The following is an 18,931-nucleotide window of genomic DNA, read 5'->3' as shown; positions in this document are numbered from 1 at the left end:
GTGTGTTTGTTCCTACCCGGGGTATCGTGAAAGTTGCGCTTTCCTTCCCAGTGTCCTACAACTGCTCTCAGAACTACTTTGTTCTTTAAGTTGCAGCATTGCATAAGAGTGTGTGTGCTTGCAGGCCGTCTCCACCCTCCTGTCCCCTCCACATTGTTGCTTGTGTAACCCCAGTAGGAAGTTGGCTCTGTACATGGTATACCACTAGCGTCTATGATATACATGGTATACGACTACCGTCCAGAGATTCCCCAGAAGTGTACAGGGCCCAATGTAAACCCAATGTGCTCTATTAGTGGTAGCGTAGGCGAGCAGCCTCAGGCCTAACACAGAGGAGTGTAAGACAGTCATTGGACACACATGGACCAATGACTGACACACACCTCAAAAAGGAGAACCACACCAATTTCATAAAAATAATCTTTGTTCAAGTTTTATTTTAAGACCAAGATCTTAGCAAAAAGGTAAGTACGTTTCTCAAGAAAAATACTTTAGTCTTTCAAAAGTCGACAGTGTAATTTTGAAACAGTTCAATGTTATTCTATGGAGGAAAACAACGATGCGGTTTCTAAGTACCCACCTTACAGTTCCAGTCTTAGGGGTTTAAGAATAGCAGAGGGCAAGTGTCAGGTAAGCACAAAGTCTGAACCACCAAAGGCATCGGGACGACTGGGTGCAGAAATCAAATTTGGTGGTAGGCCCAATGCGTGTCAATAGAGATGGGGTGCTTGAAGCCACGCTGCTTGCAGGTAAGTAGATTGGTTGCAGGGGCCAAACTGTGAGGTTAGAGCAAGCACGGGGGGGCCACAAGGCAGAACCAAACATACACCACCAGCAGCACAGGGGCACCCGGGGGCAGGGTACGAATACAGCATCAGGCACCCAATGCTTTTTAATTGGAGAAACTCGGTTTGACAAACAGGCTGCAGGCAGGAGTCCAGCGACAGCTGAGGTAAGTTAAGGTTGTGAGGGTCATAGGGGCAGTGTCACTTCAGCTCACCAAGAGGGTGCAGGAGTGTATTTTTCTTCCTACCGGAGCCGGTCGGGGTGGGAGGGAGGGGGAGGGGGGGCCTCTGGATTCAGGCTACAGGTGTCGTTGTGGAGTCCAGGAGGGGTCAGCCTACGCTGGACTTAAGGTCAGGATCACTGAGGAACTTGTTATGGATCTGTGGGCCACCTGGACATGGGCCGGAGGCGTCAGGTACAGAGTGGGCAGGACTCCCTGTTCAGGAGGGCACCAGAGTCCTTTGTGTAGGTTTCTTGGGGACAGATCCGCTGTCCTTGGGAGTCTCTGGTCTTTGCCGCAGGTCAGGTAGTCTTCCTCAGGTTCTGGAAGTCACTGGCTGCAGGACAGGCTTCACCTTCTTTTGCAGGGTCTTTGAAGCTGCAGACAGGCTGGTAGGGCATGGGTCAAGAAGCACAGGCACGGGGGACCTGGTTGGCAGGTACCCTGTACACTACAATCAAAACCACATCAAATACCAGGCAAAAAGTGGGGGCTACCCATGTCAAAAGAGGCACTTTCTCACAATCACTTTGTATAAAACAATGATCCTTCCTAAGTTCGTATATACCCTCCAAAACTACCTACCCTTTGCGCATCCCACAGATCTGATTTGAGCCGCAAGTTTGTTTGCGCTGGCGGCCTTCCAGGGTACCTTTTAGCAAGCGTACACGGGCAATATATGACGGGGATCTTATTATGGCAGACATGCGTCTTTATTACTGGGCTCCACAACTAATCCCTATCAATGAATGGCTGCCTGAAGGGTGGAACGATCCCGCATACAGAGGTGAATTGGCTAACCTGGGCCTCGATAACATCCTACATATCCTCTATCGTACTCCCATTCCTTCTGACATTCCAGCAGTTACCCAGGTGATGTTTGGATTGTAGAGGGCTGCTTTGAGGTGCTGGGATGGAACCCAAAGTTGACCGAGGAAACACCATTGTGGGTGGGCCGGTGGCTGGAGCAGGATCCACCCAAGGAGGGTTTAGGGGATGGCTCTTCATTGGAATATCAAAGCTTGGCGACATGTGGAGTGGCAGCCCCATGAAGGCATTTTAGGAGCTTTAATCTGATTTCCACATGCCCAACTGCCAATTTTACTGTTATTCACAGCTAAGTCGCGGACTACTTTCATACCAAGACGCCCTCCAAAATTTTCTGAATAAAGCCCCTACGAAAAAAAGATTCTTATGGGCCACCTAGGCAAAGGGGGGGGTTTAACAAATTTACAAATCTCTGGTAGTGCACACACCTATGTCACTGACCCCTCTGGAAAGAGAGATGGGAGTGTCATGTGGGGGAATTGGATGAGGCGGATTGGAGAGATGTCTGTAAGGTCCATTGATGATTTCTGCTAGGCTCCGCTTTGTACAGTTTAAGCATTTACATCAGGCCTGCATGTCCCCTCTTCACCTGCAAAAGGTATGCCTTATCGCCTATCACACATTTTATAGGTGCGGGACTTAGGTGGGAGATTTTTTCCATGCTGTCTGGCAATGTCTATAATTAATTCAGGATTATGGAAAGCGGTTTTTGATGCATTGTCCGCCGTGGTGAATGAGACTGTGGCTAGGAACACTAGAATCGCCCTGCTTGGTATACATAATAACCTAGGACGACGAGTGGGGGACAGAATATTGGTTGGAGCGGGCACGCTAATAGCAAAGAGACACATTGCCCATGGCTGGACTTCCCCAACGGCCCCCCTAATCAGGGCATGGATTGTTGTGGCAATTTGGAGGAAACCATTTACGAGACCCGGGGTTGCCGCTGCAAGTATAAAATAATTTGGAAACAAAATGGCGGGCCTACCATGGCTTGTTGAACAGATAATCCTAGAGGGTCAAATTGTAGCAATGTGAACACTATGGATCCTAACTTAATCCTGGATTGCGAAATGACAGCGATACAATGTGATTTGGCTTTTATACTGGCAAGGCAAACGTTTTACTGTTGTCATGTAAAATTGCAATAAAATGCTTCTAATAAAAAAATTTTTTTAAAAGGGTGATGAAACCAACCAGTGCTAAGCAAAAGGCAGGTTCTAAGCCCCTTTAAGTAAACAAAATACCTGGTTAGCGACATTGTATGTGCTGTTTCAGGGGAGGCCTAACAAATATACTCTGTGTTGCTCTGTTCTTCTCAAGTCAAGTCATATTCTGAGATGGAAAGGCCTTCCTCTGTCCCACTGCTTTCTGAATCATCGGATGACGTTTCTGAGAAGGTTATAAACTTCTTTCTGGAGCACCCTTAATAGTCAGCCTGTACAGTTTGATTATTTTGTCTGTCATGAAATACACTTTTTCATATAAGGGTACATGACCTTTTCCAATTTACTGAATTTTAGATCTGGGTAAATTCGTTCAGTTCCGGGATCTGTTTGTCAAACATTTCTTGTAGTTCTTGGTTATCTTTTATGGCAGTGTTTCTTCTCCCTTTTTGCAGGAATAGAAGTTCTAATAAGTACTTTTCACTGAGCCAGTGTCCAATTTCAAAAACTCTGCTACGTTTTGAAAATGTCAAGCTTATGGCCAGCATTCAGATGTTTCAGCAGTCTTGTATTCCAGCTGATATTGTCAGAGAGAAAAGTTACAAGGGTATTTGTTTGGAGCGGACGGGGTCTGCCTTACTGCTTCACCTTACAGGAGGTTCCCTCTAAAGACAGGAAGCCACCGCCCCAGGTGCATGGGCTGGTGGAACATTAATCATCAAACTAAATGTTTCTGACCGAAGAGATCTCACGTTGAAGAATGTGGCAGTTTCCCCAATCCAACCCACAAGTATAGACATAGCAAATTATTCCTCTCTTAGAACTTAGTCCAGTAACCCAAGCTCCAGGCAACAAGAAAATAACTTTTAAACTAGTGAATCGAATCTTCAATATGTTATCTTGCACTTTCAAAGGTGTTGTGGGATGGCAGGATGTATTTATCCTATAATGATGTGGCCCGCGCCTCATTGGAGCATGTCAAAAAGTCAACAGGTAATGCAAGGATGTTTCAAAGCCTTAATGCTGGCTCACTGTATCTATTTGTCCAAGTAACTCCATGAACCCCCAATTCTGCCCGTGCGGCCAGGCTTGGATAACAGAGTGTTGTACTTTCATTATTGCCTCACATGGCAAGGTTCTGCTTTTGGTGAGCCCTTCATCAATGAGCCAGGGAACCCTCTTTCCCCTCTTTTTTTTCCTTTGTGACCCTTTCTTCACTCCTACATCCCTTCCTTCGTCTGTCTCCCCCCCCCCCCCCAAGTTCTTGTGGATCTTTAGCAAACTTGTACGGCTACTGGGTGTTTCAGTAATCATCCAAAATGCTGATAAGCATTGTTTTCTGTATGCTGCAGTAAAAGGTGTCTTGCGCTTCAGTCATATTGAGTTTTATGTAGGTGGAATTTTTGCACTGTGGGATTCATGGTATGTAATTTGCTGAATTGATTTGTGCCCGTTTTGTATTAAATGATTTAATCCTTACAAAAAAGGTATCCCTTAAGATGGTAAATTAAGGGAAGGAGTTGGTGATAACTCACATTAGTTGCACACAGCTAAGATCTCCTCGAATCTTCTAATACTCTGTTGATGTAGATACAAACATGGATACTGAGGAAACAATCACATATCCCTTCAAGTCACATAACTGTGGCACAAAACCTCCTACCAAATCAGAACTTCCTCACTTTTAGCAAAAATGCAGAGACCAAACTGAATGCCTTCCGTGAATGTAGGTGCTATAGAAGTGTATCTGAAGCAGCACATACGAAGATTGCAGTTGAATTTCATTACCAGCATGGGCTGCACAGGAGTCATTAGGGAGGCCTGTACACTTAGTACCCGCTTCAAGCCTGGCACTTTCTCAGATTCCTGTTGATTCCGTAGGACACGTTCTACAACATCATGCAGATTCCTTGAGGCCTTGAAAGCATCATATGCATTAGGATCCAGGGCATCTAACCTTTAAAAAAATAGAAACAAGCATCAGTGCCTAAAAGCCTAAGAGAAATTGGGCACCTCCCCCTGAGCTTCCCCTGCATATGAACACAGATATCATATCTATTTGGCGACGATCTGCACAGACATGACATTTCTTTACTTGGCAGAAGGCAACAGATGGTATGCCTCTCATTTTGGATAATAAGTCAATTCATTCCCATGGTTTAGCAGCCCAACAATTAACAATACTTCGACTAGTAGTTTTAGTGAATAAAATGGCTCAAATGCATCAACAGAAAAAGCCCGATTGAAAACGTAACCATTCACATTACTAACTACATGGCTGAAGGACTCCTACTGTTGAAAAAATGATAATAAAAATGTAGCAAATCCATCCCCCCACCCTTACAGCAAGCCTGAAGAGCCCTAAGGCAGGGTGCATTATAGCACATGCGAGGACACATCTGCATGAGCAGATATGCCCTTATAGGACACAGTGCTTGCAATGCTGCAGTTAACCCTCCACTTTTTGCCCCCTTTTAGCTACTGGAAGCTGATTTTTGACTCAGACAGTGCACTGAGGCCTGCTAACCAGACCTCAGTGCCAGTGCTACTTCCCCAAAAGAAGGTGATGTCTGTGCTACAACTGGCTAAGGATTTTAGCATCCCTGTAAGTACCTAGTAAATGGCACCTCAGGTACCTAGGGAATGGGTGCTAAAGAGGGTCCCAAAGGGGTGCAGCATATCCTATGCCAGCCTAAGGGACATACTCACAAATTCCACACAGACTGCCATTGCAGGCTGCGTGACATGGTGCAAACCATGAGTGAAAACATAACATGACATGACACTCCTGTGTGTCATCCCAAAGTCACTGCATCTAACATATGTAAGTCACCCCTACAGCAGGTTTTTGAGCCCTAAGGCAAGGTGCATTATATCTTATGTGAGGACATATCTGCATGAGCAGATATACCATTGTGATGTCTAGCTGTATTACTAGCTATTGCATGTGAGCAGGGTAGCCAGCTTAAGGCATGTACTGGTCAGAACGAGTTCCCCAGCTACATAATGGCTTCTCTGAAACATATGGTGTTTGGTATCAAACACCTCATATTAATACACCCACACTAATTCCACTGTTGGATTTATAAATACATGCACTTAGAGAACTCAGAGGAAACCTACCAAGTACTAGTCTGCTGGCTGACTGGTCCCGACCAACCTGTCACCACAGACGACTTTCTGACCCCCAAGGGTGAGGGCCTAAGCCCTCACGACCTCGGAATCAAAGCCTGCTCTGGCATGAGGTGTTTACACCCCCTCCAACAGGATGACCTGTAAATAAGAATTCTAACGCAAGGAGCTTCACAGCGCCCACCTCCTTTGGTATGTTAATCTGCCTTCCCTCAGAGGTGCTTAGCACTGCCCTCTGATATGCCTAACTGGTCACCCATACTTCAACAAAAGAGCATTTTGGGCGTCATTTGTGCCTCTGTAATTCCTTTGGGGTTTGCCTGGACTCTTTACACAGTGTACCTTTTTTTGGTCCACTATTTAAAGAGCCAGCTTCCTACGCTCCTGTGATGTCTAGATCTATTACTAGATATTGCAAATGAACAGTGAAGCCATCTTAAGGTACGAACTGGGCACTGGTCATTACAAATTACTATGGTGTTTGGCATCAAACATCTTGTCTTAATAAATCCACACTGAAGCCAGTTTGGGATTTATTATAACATGCACCCAGAGGGCACCTTAGAGGTGCCTCCTGGAAACCTACCAGCCTCTTCGTGTGATGACAGACTGAGTCCTTCCAGCCTGTCACCAGAGGCGCGTTTCTGGCCCCCTGCAGGTGAGAGCCAACACTCTCAGGAATTCAGGAACAATGCCTGCTCTGGCAGGAGGTGTAATCACCTCGTCCAACAGAATGGCCAGAGAATCTGCATAATAAGAAAGGGCTCGAAAATTCCACTCGCCCACTTGCATTTGCAAGTCAGATTTAATTAGGGTGAGCTATTTCTACTTTCTGGTGAGTAGGAAAATAAGGAATATGCTACTTACCAGTATGCATCTGTTCTTGGCATGTAGAGCTGCAGAGTTGTACACTTAGCATAGATCGCCATCTGGTGTTGGGCCCGGATGTTTGCAGTTTGTTTTTCTTCTTGGACAGTCTTTGGAAGTCACGAGTTTGGTGACTCCTCCTTCGGTCCGTACTGCGCATGGGCTTCGGCTCCATCCTCAGATTGTTTTTTGCCAACAGGGAAATGATGGAGCGTAGTAATAACAGTGAGAAACCCATGTGTTGTATCTAAATAAGATGTACTGGAACGGATACAGGTAGCCGGGGAGGCGGGTGGGCGTGTACAACTCTGCAGCTCTACATGCCAAGAACAGATGCATACTGGTAAGTAGCATATTCCGTTCGAGGCATATGAGCTGCAGATTGTACACTTAGCATAGATTATATAGCAGTACCCAACCTTAGCGGCGACCACCGGTATCCGTTGCAGCTGTTTGAAAAAGTGTCTTTAGTACAGCCTGGCCCACCCTAGCTTGCTGCTTGGAATGCACATCTACACAGTAGTGTTTTGTGAAGGTGTGCGGTGTAGACCATGTGGCTGCTTTGCAGATGTCATCTAAGGGTATATTCCCTAGAAAAGCCATAGAAGCCCCTAACTTTCTTGTAGAGTGGGCTTTAGGAGGAACAGATAATGTTCTCTTTGCCTTTTGATAGCAAATTTGTATGCATTTTACAATCCACCTAGCTATCCCTGATTTAGAAATGGGGTTGCCTTTATGTGGTGGAGAGAAGGAAACGAACAATTGTTTAGTCTTCCTGAAGGGTTGCGTTCTTTGTATGTAGTATAGCAACGCCCTTTTCACATCAAGTGTGTGTAAGGCCCTTTCTGCAACAGATTGGGGTTGCGAAAAGAAGACAGGTAATTCCACTGATTGATTGAGGTGGAAGGGGGAAATGACTTTGGGCAGAAACTTCGGATTTGTGCGAAGTATGACCTTGCTGTGATGCATTTGTATGTAGGGTTCCTGTATGGTGAACGCTTGTATTTCACCAACCCTTCTAAGGGAAGTGATAGCTACAAGGAAAGCTGTTTTCCAGGTGAGAAACTGTAGCTCACATTTGTGCATTGGTTCGAAGGGCGGACCCATTAGTCGTGTAAGAACTAAATTTAGATTCCATACAGGGGAAGGTGGTGCCCTGGGAGGAATTACGCGTTTAAGGCCTTCCATGAAGGCTTTAATAGCGGGCACTCTGAAGAGTGATAAATGCTGTCTGTTTTGTAGATAAGCAGCGATCGCTGCTAGGTGTAGGCGTATGGATGAATATGCCAGGTTACACCTGTGAAGATGGAGCAGATAGCATATGATGTGCTGTATGGATGCATCTAGAGGGTTGATTGTATTGTTACGGCAGTAAATTACAAATCTTTTCCACTTTGCGGCATAGCATGCTCTAGTGGTAGGACGTCTGGCTTCCATGATGATGTTCATGCAATCAGGGGGAAGGTTAAGGTATCCGAATTCTAGGATTTCAGGAGCCAGATCGCCAGGTTGAGCTGAGCTGGGTCCGGGTGCCTGATTTCTCCATGGTTCTGGGTTAGGAGGCATGGGGATAGATGCAGTTTTTGATGTGGTACCACTGACAGTTGTAGTAGCGTGGTGTACCACGGCTGCCTGGCCCACGTCGGAGCTACCAGAATGAGTGTGAGGGAGTGCTGTTGTAGCTTCCTGACCACTAATGGAATTAGTGGGAGAGGTGGAAAGGCGTATGCAAATCTGCCTGACCAGTTCATCCATATCGCATTGCCCTTGGACAATGGGTGTGGGTATCTGGCGGCGAAGCTTGGGCATTTTTTGTTTTCGTGGGTGGCGAAGAGGTCTATCTGAGGATGCCCCCACTGTTGGAAGAATGGGTGAAGAACTTGTGGATGCAGTTCCCATTCGTGTAGTTGTTGCGTTTGTCTGCTGAGCAGATCTGCCATGGTGTTTTGTACGCCTGGAACGTGCTGTGCCAGGAGAAAGATGTTTTGAGGAATTGCCCATCTCCATATGCTCTGGGCTAAGCGGGAGAGCTGGGGAGAGTGTGTCCCCCCCTGTTTTTGGATATAATACATTGCAGTCATATTGTCTGTGCGAATGAGGACTGCTTTGCCCGAAATCTGTTTTTGGAAAGATTTTAGGGCTAGAAAGATCGCCAAGAGCTCCAGATGGTTGATGTGGAGCGATTTTTGCTGTGGCGTCCATAGACCTTGCATGGTGAGGTGTAGAAGGTGCGCTCCCCAGCCGGAGAGCGATGCGTCCGCTGTTAGAGTCACCTGAGGAACCGGGTCCAGGAACGGCCGCCCTTTGGAAAGGTTTGTGGTGTTCCACCACTGCAGAGAGTGATGTGTGCGGCCGTCCACCAACACCAGATCCGTCAGCTGCCCCTGGGCCTGGTTCCACTGTTGTGCTAGGCACTCTTGAAGTGGACGCATGTGGAGTCTTGCATGGGGCACTATGAAGATGCAAGACGCCATCATTCCTATAAGCTTCATAAACACTCTTGCTGGAAGAGAGTGTTGAGGAAGGAATGTTTTGCGTAAGGCTTGAATGCTTGTGATTCTGGCTGAGTTTGGATAGGCAATACCTTTGGAGGTGTCTATAGTGGCCCCGAGATATTGCTTTGTGTGAGATGGTATGAGGTGGGACTTTTGGTAGTTCACCGTGAAGCCTAGCTGGTGGAGCAGTTGGATGGTGCTGTTTGTATGTTGCACACATTGGTCGTAGGACGCGGCTTTTATCAGCCAGTCGTCTAGGTAAGGGAAGACGTGAATATGTTGACGTCTGAGGTGTGCTGCTACTACTGCTAGGCATTTGGTAAACACCCGTGGTGCGGTGGTGACCCCGAAGGGGAGAACCGTGAATTGGTAATGTTGCCCGTCCACCACGAACCTGAGGTATTTCCTGTGAGAGGGGTGTATTGGAATGTGAAAGTATGCGTCTTTCAGATCCAAGGTTGTGAGGAAGTCTCCCTGGCAGAGGAGTGGGAGGACTTGCTGTAGGGTGACCATGTGAAAATGGTCTGAATGTATGTAGGCATTTAGAGGCCGGAGGTCGAGAATGGGTCTGAGGGTCCCGTCTTTCTTTGGTATTAAGAAATATAGGGAGTAGACCCCTAGATTTTGTTGATTGACGGGGACCTGCTCTATAGCGTGTTTTTGGAGGAGTGAGAGTACCTCTTGTTTGAGCAGTGTGGAATGTTCTTGAGACATTGGACGGTGCCATGGTGGGATATTGGGTGGGGTAGATGTTAGTTCGAGACAGTACCCTGACCGAATGATTTGGGTCACCCATTTGTCCGATGTTATGGACTCCCATGTGTGGATAAAGTCTTGTAGTCTGCCCCCGACCGGAGTGGGATGGTCTGGGGGGAGCGGAGGGGAGTCATTGTGCGGGTGGGGTGGCAGAACGGGTGTTGTTGGTTTTGCCCCTGCCCTTATTGTTGTTGCCTCTGTAACCGCCCCTTTGATTGCCCTTTGAAAAGGTATTTTGAGGAGGGGACTTGTAGGAGGTAGAGGCGTTATCGGTGGAGGAGCCTCTGCCTGTGCCACGAAAGGACGAGCGTCGAAAGGAACGTTTAGAGGCTTGTGTTTGGAGTGCCCCCATAGACTTTGCTGTGTCTGTGTCCTTTTTCATCTTTTCCAACGCTTCGTCTACCTTTGGCCCAAAGAGAGTTTGCTGGTCAAAGGGGTGATTGAGTATGGACGCCTGGACTTCAGGCTTGAACCCTGAGATCCTGAGCCAGGCATGGCGACGAAGCAGGACACTTGTATTTATGGCTCTAGAAGCAGTGTCGGCTGCATCGAGGGCACACTTAATGGAGGTGTTTGTAAATAGTTTACCCTCCTGTATTAGGTCATGAGCCTTGCGCTTGTGTTTTTCTGGAAGGTGCTGCATAAGAGCCTCTAGTTCGTCATAGTGTGCTCTGTCATATCGCGCAAGCTGTGCTTGTGTGTTTGCAATGCGCCACATGTTTGCAGCTTGGGAGGCGGTGCGTTTACCAGACGCGTCCAGAAGTTTAGATTCCTTGTCTGGCGGTGGGGCTTCTCCTGAGGATTGGGAGTTAGCCCGCTTTCTAGCTGTGGAGACAACTAGGGAATCTAGGGGAGCAGGGCCCTTAATGTATGCAGGGTCTGTGGGTGCCGCTTTGTACTTCTTCTCTATTCTAGGGTTCAGTACTCTGGCTCTGACAGGGTCTTTGAACACCTCTGTAGCGTGCTTGGTGACACCCTTAAGCATGGGTAAAATAGAAGTGGATTTGTCTTGTATGTCAAATGTATCCAGTAGGAAGTCTTCTTCCACTGGTTCACTGTGCATGTCCACCCCATGGTAGTGTGCTGCTCTCTGCACTAAATGATGAAACCCTAAGGAGTCCTCTGGAGGAGACGGCCTGGATGGGTATAGGTCGTCCTGAGGTATATCTGGTATATCAGGGTTATTGTAATCCTCCCATGGGTCTGGGGTCCCCGGTGGAGTGGGATCCATTGGGGCGTCCGCCGGGTAATTGTCCGGGTCCCCGTCATCCGGATCTGGGGATGGGGCCGGATCGTAGTGAGGTGGAGGTGGCGGAGACCTGGGAGGGGGAAGGGGTGGAGGTGGTGGAGGAGGTAGGGGAGGCGGTAGTGGGGAGGGCACTCTGAGGGGTGAAGTAGCAGAGTCCTTCCTTTTGGGTGGTGGAGGAGGAGCCGGAGTATCAAGGCGTCTTTTCTTGATAATTAAAGTCAATAGTCCAGTCTTTGGATCTTTGGACAGAGTCTTTTGTAGAGGGTCTGGTGTAAACAGAGCCAGTGGCGTCGAATCATCCGTCGGCACCGGTGATTTCGGAGCCGAGGGCTTCGATGGTTTGTGTGCGCCATGCTTTTTTGGGGCCTCCTGTTTTTTCGGCGTCGAAGGAGTTTTCGGCGTCGGAGCGTCGGTGCCGACAGATTTATGTTTGTGTTTGGTCGGCACCGAGAGTCCAGGCTTCGGCACCGGTGGCTTCGGAGTCGAGCTGGATATGGCTTTCTTCGGTGCCGGATGCTGTTTTTCGGCACCGGGCGTCGGCTGGCTCGATCCCGAGCTGCCGTGAGACTTTGGATGCTTCGACACCGAGCCCGAAGGTGGGGTGATCGAAGCTTTGGTCTTGGTTTTGCCCAGGCCGGCAGGTGAGGGAGTAACCTGAGTCTCTTTGGTTTTGGGCGCGGGGGTGGGAGGGGGCACAGTACTCACGGCCCGCTGCGCCGGTGTGATGTCCTCCACGTCGGAGTCGTCGGCTTCGGAAGCGCTGACGACGTCTTCTTCCTGCTCGGTGTGTGTTTGCCCCGAAGCTTCGGCGCCGTCTCCGAAGATGTCCGGTGGAGCTGCAGACGATGAGTGCGCCATGGTGCGTCGAGCTTTTCGATCCCGGATGGTTTTCTTCGATCGAAAAGACTTACAGGCGGGGCAGTCTCTGGCCTCGTGTTCTGGAGAGAGGCAAAGATTACACACCTGATGGAGGTCGGTGTGGGGAAATTTAGACCCACATTTTGGGCACTTTTTGAACGGAGTCCTTTCCATCGGCCGGGACCGGAGTCGAGGAGGGCCCGAAGGCCGGTGCCGATGTACGGGATGGAGAAAAGTGCCGCTTCGAGAGATGAAGATGATGATGAAGAAACTCGAAGATACGAGGATTTTCCGTCGAGGCTGGAACCGTAGAAGTTCGAAGCCGGAGCACGAAGTATCACATCCGAGCCCGATGGCGGAAAAAAACAATCTGAGGATGGAGCCGAAGCCCATGCGCAGTACGGACCGAAGGAGGAGTCACCAAACTCGTGACTTCCAAAGACTGTCCAAGAAGAAAAACAAACTGCAAACATCCGGGCCCAACACCAGATGGCGATCTATGCTAAGTGTACAATCTGCAGCTCATATGCCTCGAACACTGACTTTTGACATCTTTCTCTGAAAGCAGAGGAAATATGACAAGAGAGCAAGATTTAAAGGCATCTTTATTGCTCACAAAGTAAATGAGCATTAAAAATGCCTTTAAATCTTGTTAACTTGTCACATTTGCTTGCTTTCACAGAAAGATGTCAAGTGCATTTCAGTTAGGTCGAGTAGATTTTGTAGGTTACTAGACCTGAAGGTCTAGTAAAAATTAAATGATGTTTGAGCCCTGCAAGGCCAGGAGCTTCAAAGCCCTTGCTGCCTTTGATCTGCAAACCCGGATTCCCCAAACCTGGGACATGCCACCCCCTGCCCTGATGCCCATTTGGCACCAGGACAGGCAGGAAATTAGCTAATCCAGGAGGTGTGTTGCACCTCCAGGCTAGTCAGATCCCTAAGGTGGGATGTCTGAAGTGAACATGAAAATTAGGATTTCACCATGTTGGCTGTGGTGAAATGTGGGTCTCTGGGACAGGGTTATGCCTACTCCCCACAGAAAGTAGTCATATAGGTGGTGTAGTAACTCTAAGGGTAAGACACAAAAGAGAGCATTCTGGGTTATTAATGTTATCCCTGTAAGCCAATTAGGGTCGTCTGGACTTCCTGCATAGTGTACCTCTTTTTCATACATTACATAAAAAAGCCAGCTTCCTGCAATCATTTCTAACACAATGCTTAAATGTTTATGAATTGTATTCTCATCTCCCTCTTTAAAATTATTTGGATGGACATTTGGTATCTACACTCTGATTGTGAAGGTATCATAAAGCAATTCTGGTTCAAAGGCCATTTTCTAAATTGGAATTTGAATTGTGCTGCCTCTACAGAATCAACAAGTTAAAGCTCTGGTAACTTTTCTAAGTCAAATGGGTTTTATCAATAATTCTCTGGATAATAAACGTGAAAGCAAGAAGATCACAATGTAGATGTAATTTTAAAAAAACCAAGTACTGGCAAAAGGGTGCTTTTTAATATGGCATGCAAACAAGAAAGCAAAAATGATGGTTGCATGTAATAGCACATTAAAAGCAGAGCTACTGAATTCACTTTAAACATGAGTGACTTAGCTTTACCATGGGCAAGCAGATTTATAAAGAGAGGGATCAAGGACTGGGCTCTGCCACAAGCAAAAGACCATCTGCTACATTTAGAGACCTCGGCCTTCCTGGCTGGGATTTTGATTATGAAATGTGGATGATACTCTTGCATCACAGTTGAATAGCACGTGGGCATCCTTGTTAAGGAAGCACACTCTGCATTCTCGTTTTGTTTTTCAGACACAAGCATACTGTGGATTTGCTTGTCAGAGACATTTTCATATTTTCCTTCCCAGGGCCACTAAGCTGTGATAGGAAGGACAAATCATGTATGGCAGCTGCACCCTAATTGAACTTCATGGTGGACAAAAGATGTCAGGCCAAGAAATTCCGCTGACAGAACCAGTTGCGGCTCTACCACAAAAACACCATGCAGTTCCACTCCTACTAATTACAGTACGGAAATTGTGAGGTTGGAGGATGAGGCCTCTGGTGGATGCTTAGCACCTGACAACTTCAAAATGACCCCCTGAGAAGCCACAAACCTAGAAATACCTCATATCAGATGTTATGTGCAATAAGGCCCTCATCAAAGGTCGAGGTCATTAAGGTTTGCCACAGACCCCATACAACGCAGAAAAACACATTTGGTCTCCTCAGCAGGAAACCAGCAGGCAAAGGTACAGATGCAGCTTTACATTGTTTTACTGAGTGCTATCCAGTCTGGGGAATGAGCCTTGGGCACAGGTGTATTTCCTGAATGGAATAGGATTATTAGCCTACACATTCAACTGTGGGAGCTGCTGTATACTCACACATGTTTAGCACCAGCATTCATCTTCAGATCATGCTTTATCAGGCGAATGATGCACTTCATGTCATTAGAGGTACACCTACAATGACAGCATGGATGAATTAGTAAAGTTTCTTCAAAATAAAATCATGAATATATGTTGATATAATCCCCTCACATGAAAAAGAGCAAGTGGACCTATTCCAAGCGAACAGAGAGCATCCCTTAGAGGTAATTCAGTAGTCAAGTGGTAGGGAGGATCACTCTGTTTGCCTATAGGATCAACAGATTATGTGGGTGTTTTCATTTTAATTGATCTTACATGTGAGATTAGGAGAGGGAGTGCTCACTTAAGGGAAATCAGGTACTTGGGCATCGAATTCAAGATCTATTTTGCTATTGCGAAGTGGTCTCTCTCTCTAAAAATGCAAACTAGAAATTAACAAAGATGCTCAGATCAAAACAGGTGTCTAATTTTATCTGTTGTTTAGGAGTTCCCAACCTTCTACAACACTAAAAGAATCTCAACCGGTAATAGTCTACACTTTGCACTTAGGTACACTTTTTTTTTTTTTTTTTAAACTTCACGTTTGCAGTACATTTTCTGATTGGAATTGGACCTCCATGGCCCTGAAAATCAGGAAGTTAGCTATGAAACTTCATAAGGTCTTTCCATTTTATTCCATTTAAATGCTTCTTGGATTTCATACAAGGTCTGACTTACACAGAATTTAAGCTGGCCTTTCAGCACCAATCCAATGCTAGGACTCGTTAAACAATTCAGTATGTATGCATCAACCACATTTCCAAAGGAACTCAGCAACAACAAAGGAAGCTACTATACTGAAATAATGTGTGGGTCCAAAACCAGCTACCTGGCTCATACTGAATGTGAGCTGCTGTAACCATTTTATGCCTGCTCCCAAATCATGAAACTGAAACCCTGTCAAAGATAAATTCCATATGATGCCCGGTCCACAGGGTGTTGTGGGCTGTGCACCAGAATATTTTTACAGGACCTCTGCATCTAAAAATTGCTCTAATTCTGTTCTTTTTTCTTCTCTAACAACTTGTCTGATTCTGAAAGTTTGTGTTTAAGATTATGATCATCTGTTATAAAGTAATTTTTCTATTGCAACACCCATTAACTTGAAGTGATAGATTTCCAGCCAGGAAGAAATATCGAATCCTGCCACAGACTGCTGCGAGTGGTCGTGCAAGACAGGATCATAGCAGCTTTGAAGGGCCGGCTGGCAAGGAGGAGGTTGAAGAATGTTGCCCTTAGTGGGCCCGCATGCTGCGCCACCACCACGTCCCACTAGAGCCATCTGAGTGGGCTGATACATTGATTATGAGGGCTAGAGCGGACGATAAGCCAGATGCTGCAAATAGCCTCTAAACTTTTGGTACTCCTGGTGGAACTTACAGGACAGTGAGAGCAAGCCTAGGGAGTAGGTAGTAATGTGGCAGTCTCTGAAAACGTTCTAAAGCAGTCAGACATTTCCCCAAAGAGTCTGAATCCTTCAAAGCTCTAGTCCATTTGAGAGACCTGGGCACTGCCTGAAAATTCTGTAACCATCCAGGAACACCACCTGAGGACGACACGGATGCCCATGTAGTCCACTGCATTAAGGCCCTTAACACATATTTGGCAGGGTCTTGTCTGTTCTGAATCATTTGGGCAAAGGTTCCCCTTAACTCCTCAAGGACAGGTGTTAGGATTTCAATGGCATTGTCCCAAAGGATGTGTGTATAATAGCCCAATCAGCAGACCACGTTCAGAAAGAGTAGGGCTAAACTGGTAGAGGAAATACTCTTACCATATGCCTCAATGCGCTTGGACTCCATAACTGGATGATAAGAAGGGAATACATTCCAGTTGACTTTGCTCATGAATTTCCTGGGGCAGATTTTGAATGAGATAGGCTAGCAAGATTCTGGTCAACAAGTTAGCTTTTGTTTCTATTGTAGGCAGCTGCAATTTAAAAGCTTCTGCTGTAGGCAACCACAGCACCAAAACCGCCCTCATCGCCGCCACTGACGACATCACAGCCATACTGGACAACGGCGAAACCGCGGCATTCATCCTCCTGGACCTCTCGGCCACCTTCGACACTGTCTGCCATCACACCCTTCGCACACGCCTGCGCAACGCAGGGATCCAAGACAAAACCCTGGACTGGATCACCTTCTTCCTCACTGGCAGAACCCAGAGAGTCCGCCTTCCCCTTTTCCGATCCGAAGCCACCACGATCACCTGCAGCATACCCCAAGGATTATCCCTCAGCCCGACCCTTTTTAACATCTACATGGCACCGCTCGCCAACATCGTCCGAGCACACCACCTCAGCATCGTCTCCTACGCCGACGATACTCAGCTGATCCTCTCCTTCACCAAGGCCTGGCCACCGCCAAATCTAACCTCCACGAGGGAATGAAGGCCATCGCAGACTGAATGAAGACTAGCCGGCTGAAGCTGAACTCGGACAAGACAGAGGTCCTCATCCTCGGATCCACCCCCTCCGCATGGGACGACTCCTGGTGGCCAGCCACGCTGGGAACTGCCCTGACTCCCACCAGCCACGCACGCAACCTGGCTTTCATCCTGGACCCCACGCTCTCTATGACCCGGCAAGTTAACGCCGTCTCCTCCTCCTGCTTCAACACCCTCCGCATGCTCCGAAAGATCTACAGATGGATCCCCACCGAAACCAGAAGGACAGTCCCCCAAGCACTCGTCAGCAGCAGGCTGGATTACGGCAACGCCTTCTACGCAGGAACCACGGCCACACTCCAGAAGAGACTCCAACGCATGCAAAACGCCTCCGCACGCCTCATCCTCGGACTCCCTCGCCACAGCCACATCACCACCCACCTGAGAGACCTGCACTGGCTCCCGGTCAACAAGAGGATCACCTTCAAGCTCCTCACCCACGCCCACAAAGCACTCCACAACGCCGGACCAGCATACCTGAATGAATGACTATCCTTCTACACCCCGAACCGCCAGCTTCGCTCTGCCAACCTCGCCCACGCCCCCGTGGAACGACCACTGGCGGCAGATCATTCTTCCACCTCGCTGCCAAGACGTGGAACACCCTCCCCGCCCACCTACGGCAGACCCAAGACCTGCTGACCTTCAGGAGACTCCGCAAGACCTGGCTGTTCGACCAGTAGCTGCTCCCCCCACCCCTTAGTGCCTTGAGACCTTCACGGGTGAGTAGCGCGCTCTACAAATGTCTTGATTGATTGATAGGCAATTTCTTCTGACTTATGGGGATTCTAAATCACTCTCAGGAGTAATGTCCAACCCACTAGCATTTTGTAGGGCAATGTACAATCCAACATCAACATAAAAGAAGACTGAGCAAGTTGTCCATCTCGTGAGACGGATAAAGCCAGAGCAATTGGGCCCTCAGAGTGCTGACTGTGCGGCATCTCGTCTGATCTAGACTGGTGAGAGGGAAAGAAATGCGCCTGGCCTTCTTGAGCTTGTGTTGAGACTTTGACTTAGTCGAGGACTAGATCTGAATCTGACACAGGATGACGATTTGGAGTAGAAAGAGCCCTGAAACCTGGAGAGGGAACACGGCTTCATGATGAACACTTCTTGTGTTCCATTATGTAGAGCTTTGATATCTGTTTCCCGATCACTTTCTGACACATTGGGGGGCATTTGTCACACAACTTCTAATTGTGACCAAAACGAAAGCACGACAAGCAAAATAGTGCAGATCAATGACAGACATCTGCTTTCTTCAGTCATGGCACAGTTTAAAACTGGTCATCTAGGGCAGAGACATTTTCCCCTGCACACAGTCTTTGGTTGGGTGTGGAGGTCCAGATCTGGAGCGAGGGGTAGTAAAGAAAGGAACCGGCGCAGAAGGGTGGCACATAGGTACACATTGGCACCTTCACTTTCAAGAAAGTGCAAGGTAATTGCAGAGTCACACAGGGCCACCTACCAGTACACAGACCAAATACTTTGGAATCCAGATCCAGCCTTGAGCCTGGTATTATTATAAAGGTGAGGAATATTATGGAGGGCTATTGAGCGGTACACTGGAATTTCTAGCAGAAGAGGAAGGACATTAGCTGGAATTTATATTAATGAACACAATGGCAATGAGTTGGAGGAGACCATGGATAATTCAGACATAGATTTATTAATCATTACAAAACTGGAGTAAGTATTTGGGCC

General features: G+C 47.5%; 1 protein-coding gene across 1 annotated transcript in view; it reads right to left on the bottom strand.

The window, feature by feature from the left end:
* LIG3 (DNA ligase 3) overlaps nt 1-18,931 on the bottom strand; it is a 245,137-nt gene that overhangs the window by 166,933 nt on the left and 59,273 nt on the right. Inside the window, exons 7-8 of the mRNA XM_085649648.1 lie at nt 14,753-14,830; nt 4,789-4,957 (exon numbers count right to left, since the gene is read on the bottom strand). Of these exons, the coding sequence (XP_085505774.1) occupies nt 4,789-4,957; nt 14,753-14,830 (247 nt within the window). The remainder of the gene's footprint in view (nt 1-4,788; nt 4,958-14,752; nt 14,831-18,931) is intronic.

Source organism: Triturus cristatus, chromosome 3_2, assembly GCF_964204655.1.
Source record: "Triturus cristatus chromosome 3_2, aTriCri1.1, whole genome shotgun sequence".
Classification (NCBI taxonomy): Eukaryota; Metazoa; Chordata; class Amphibia; order Caudata; family Salamandridae; genus Triturus; species Triturus cristatus.
The sequence above is the reverse complement of the archived record's forward strand: the minus strand, read 5'-3'. Positions and strand labels throughout refer to the sequence as shown.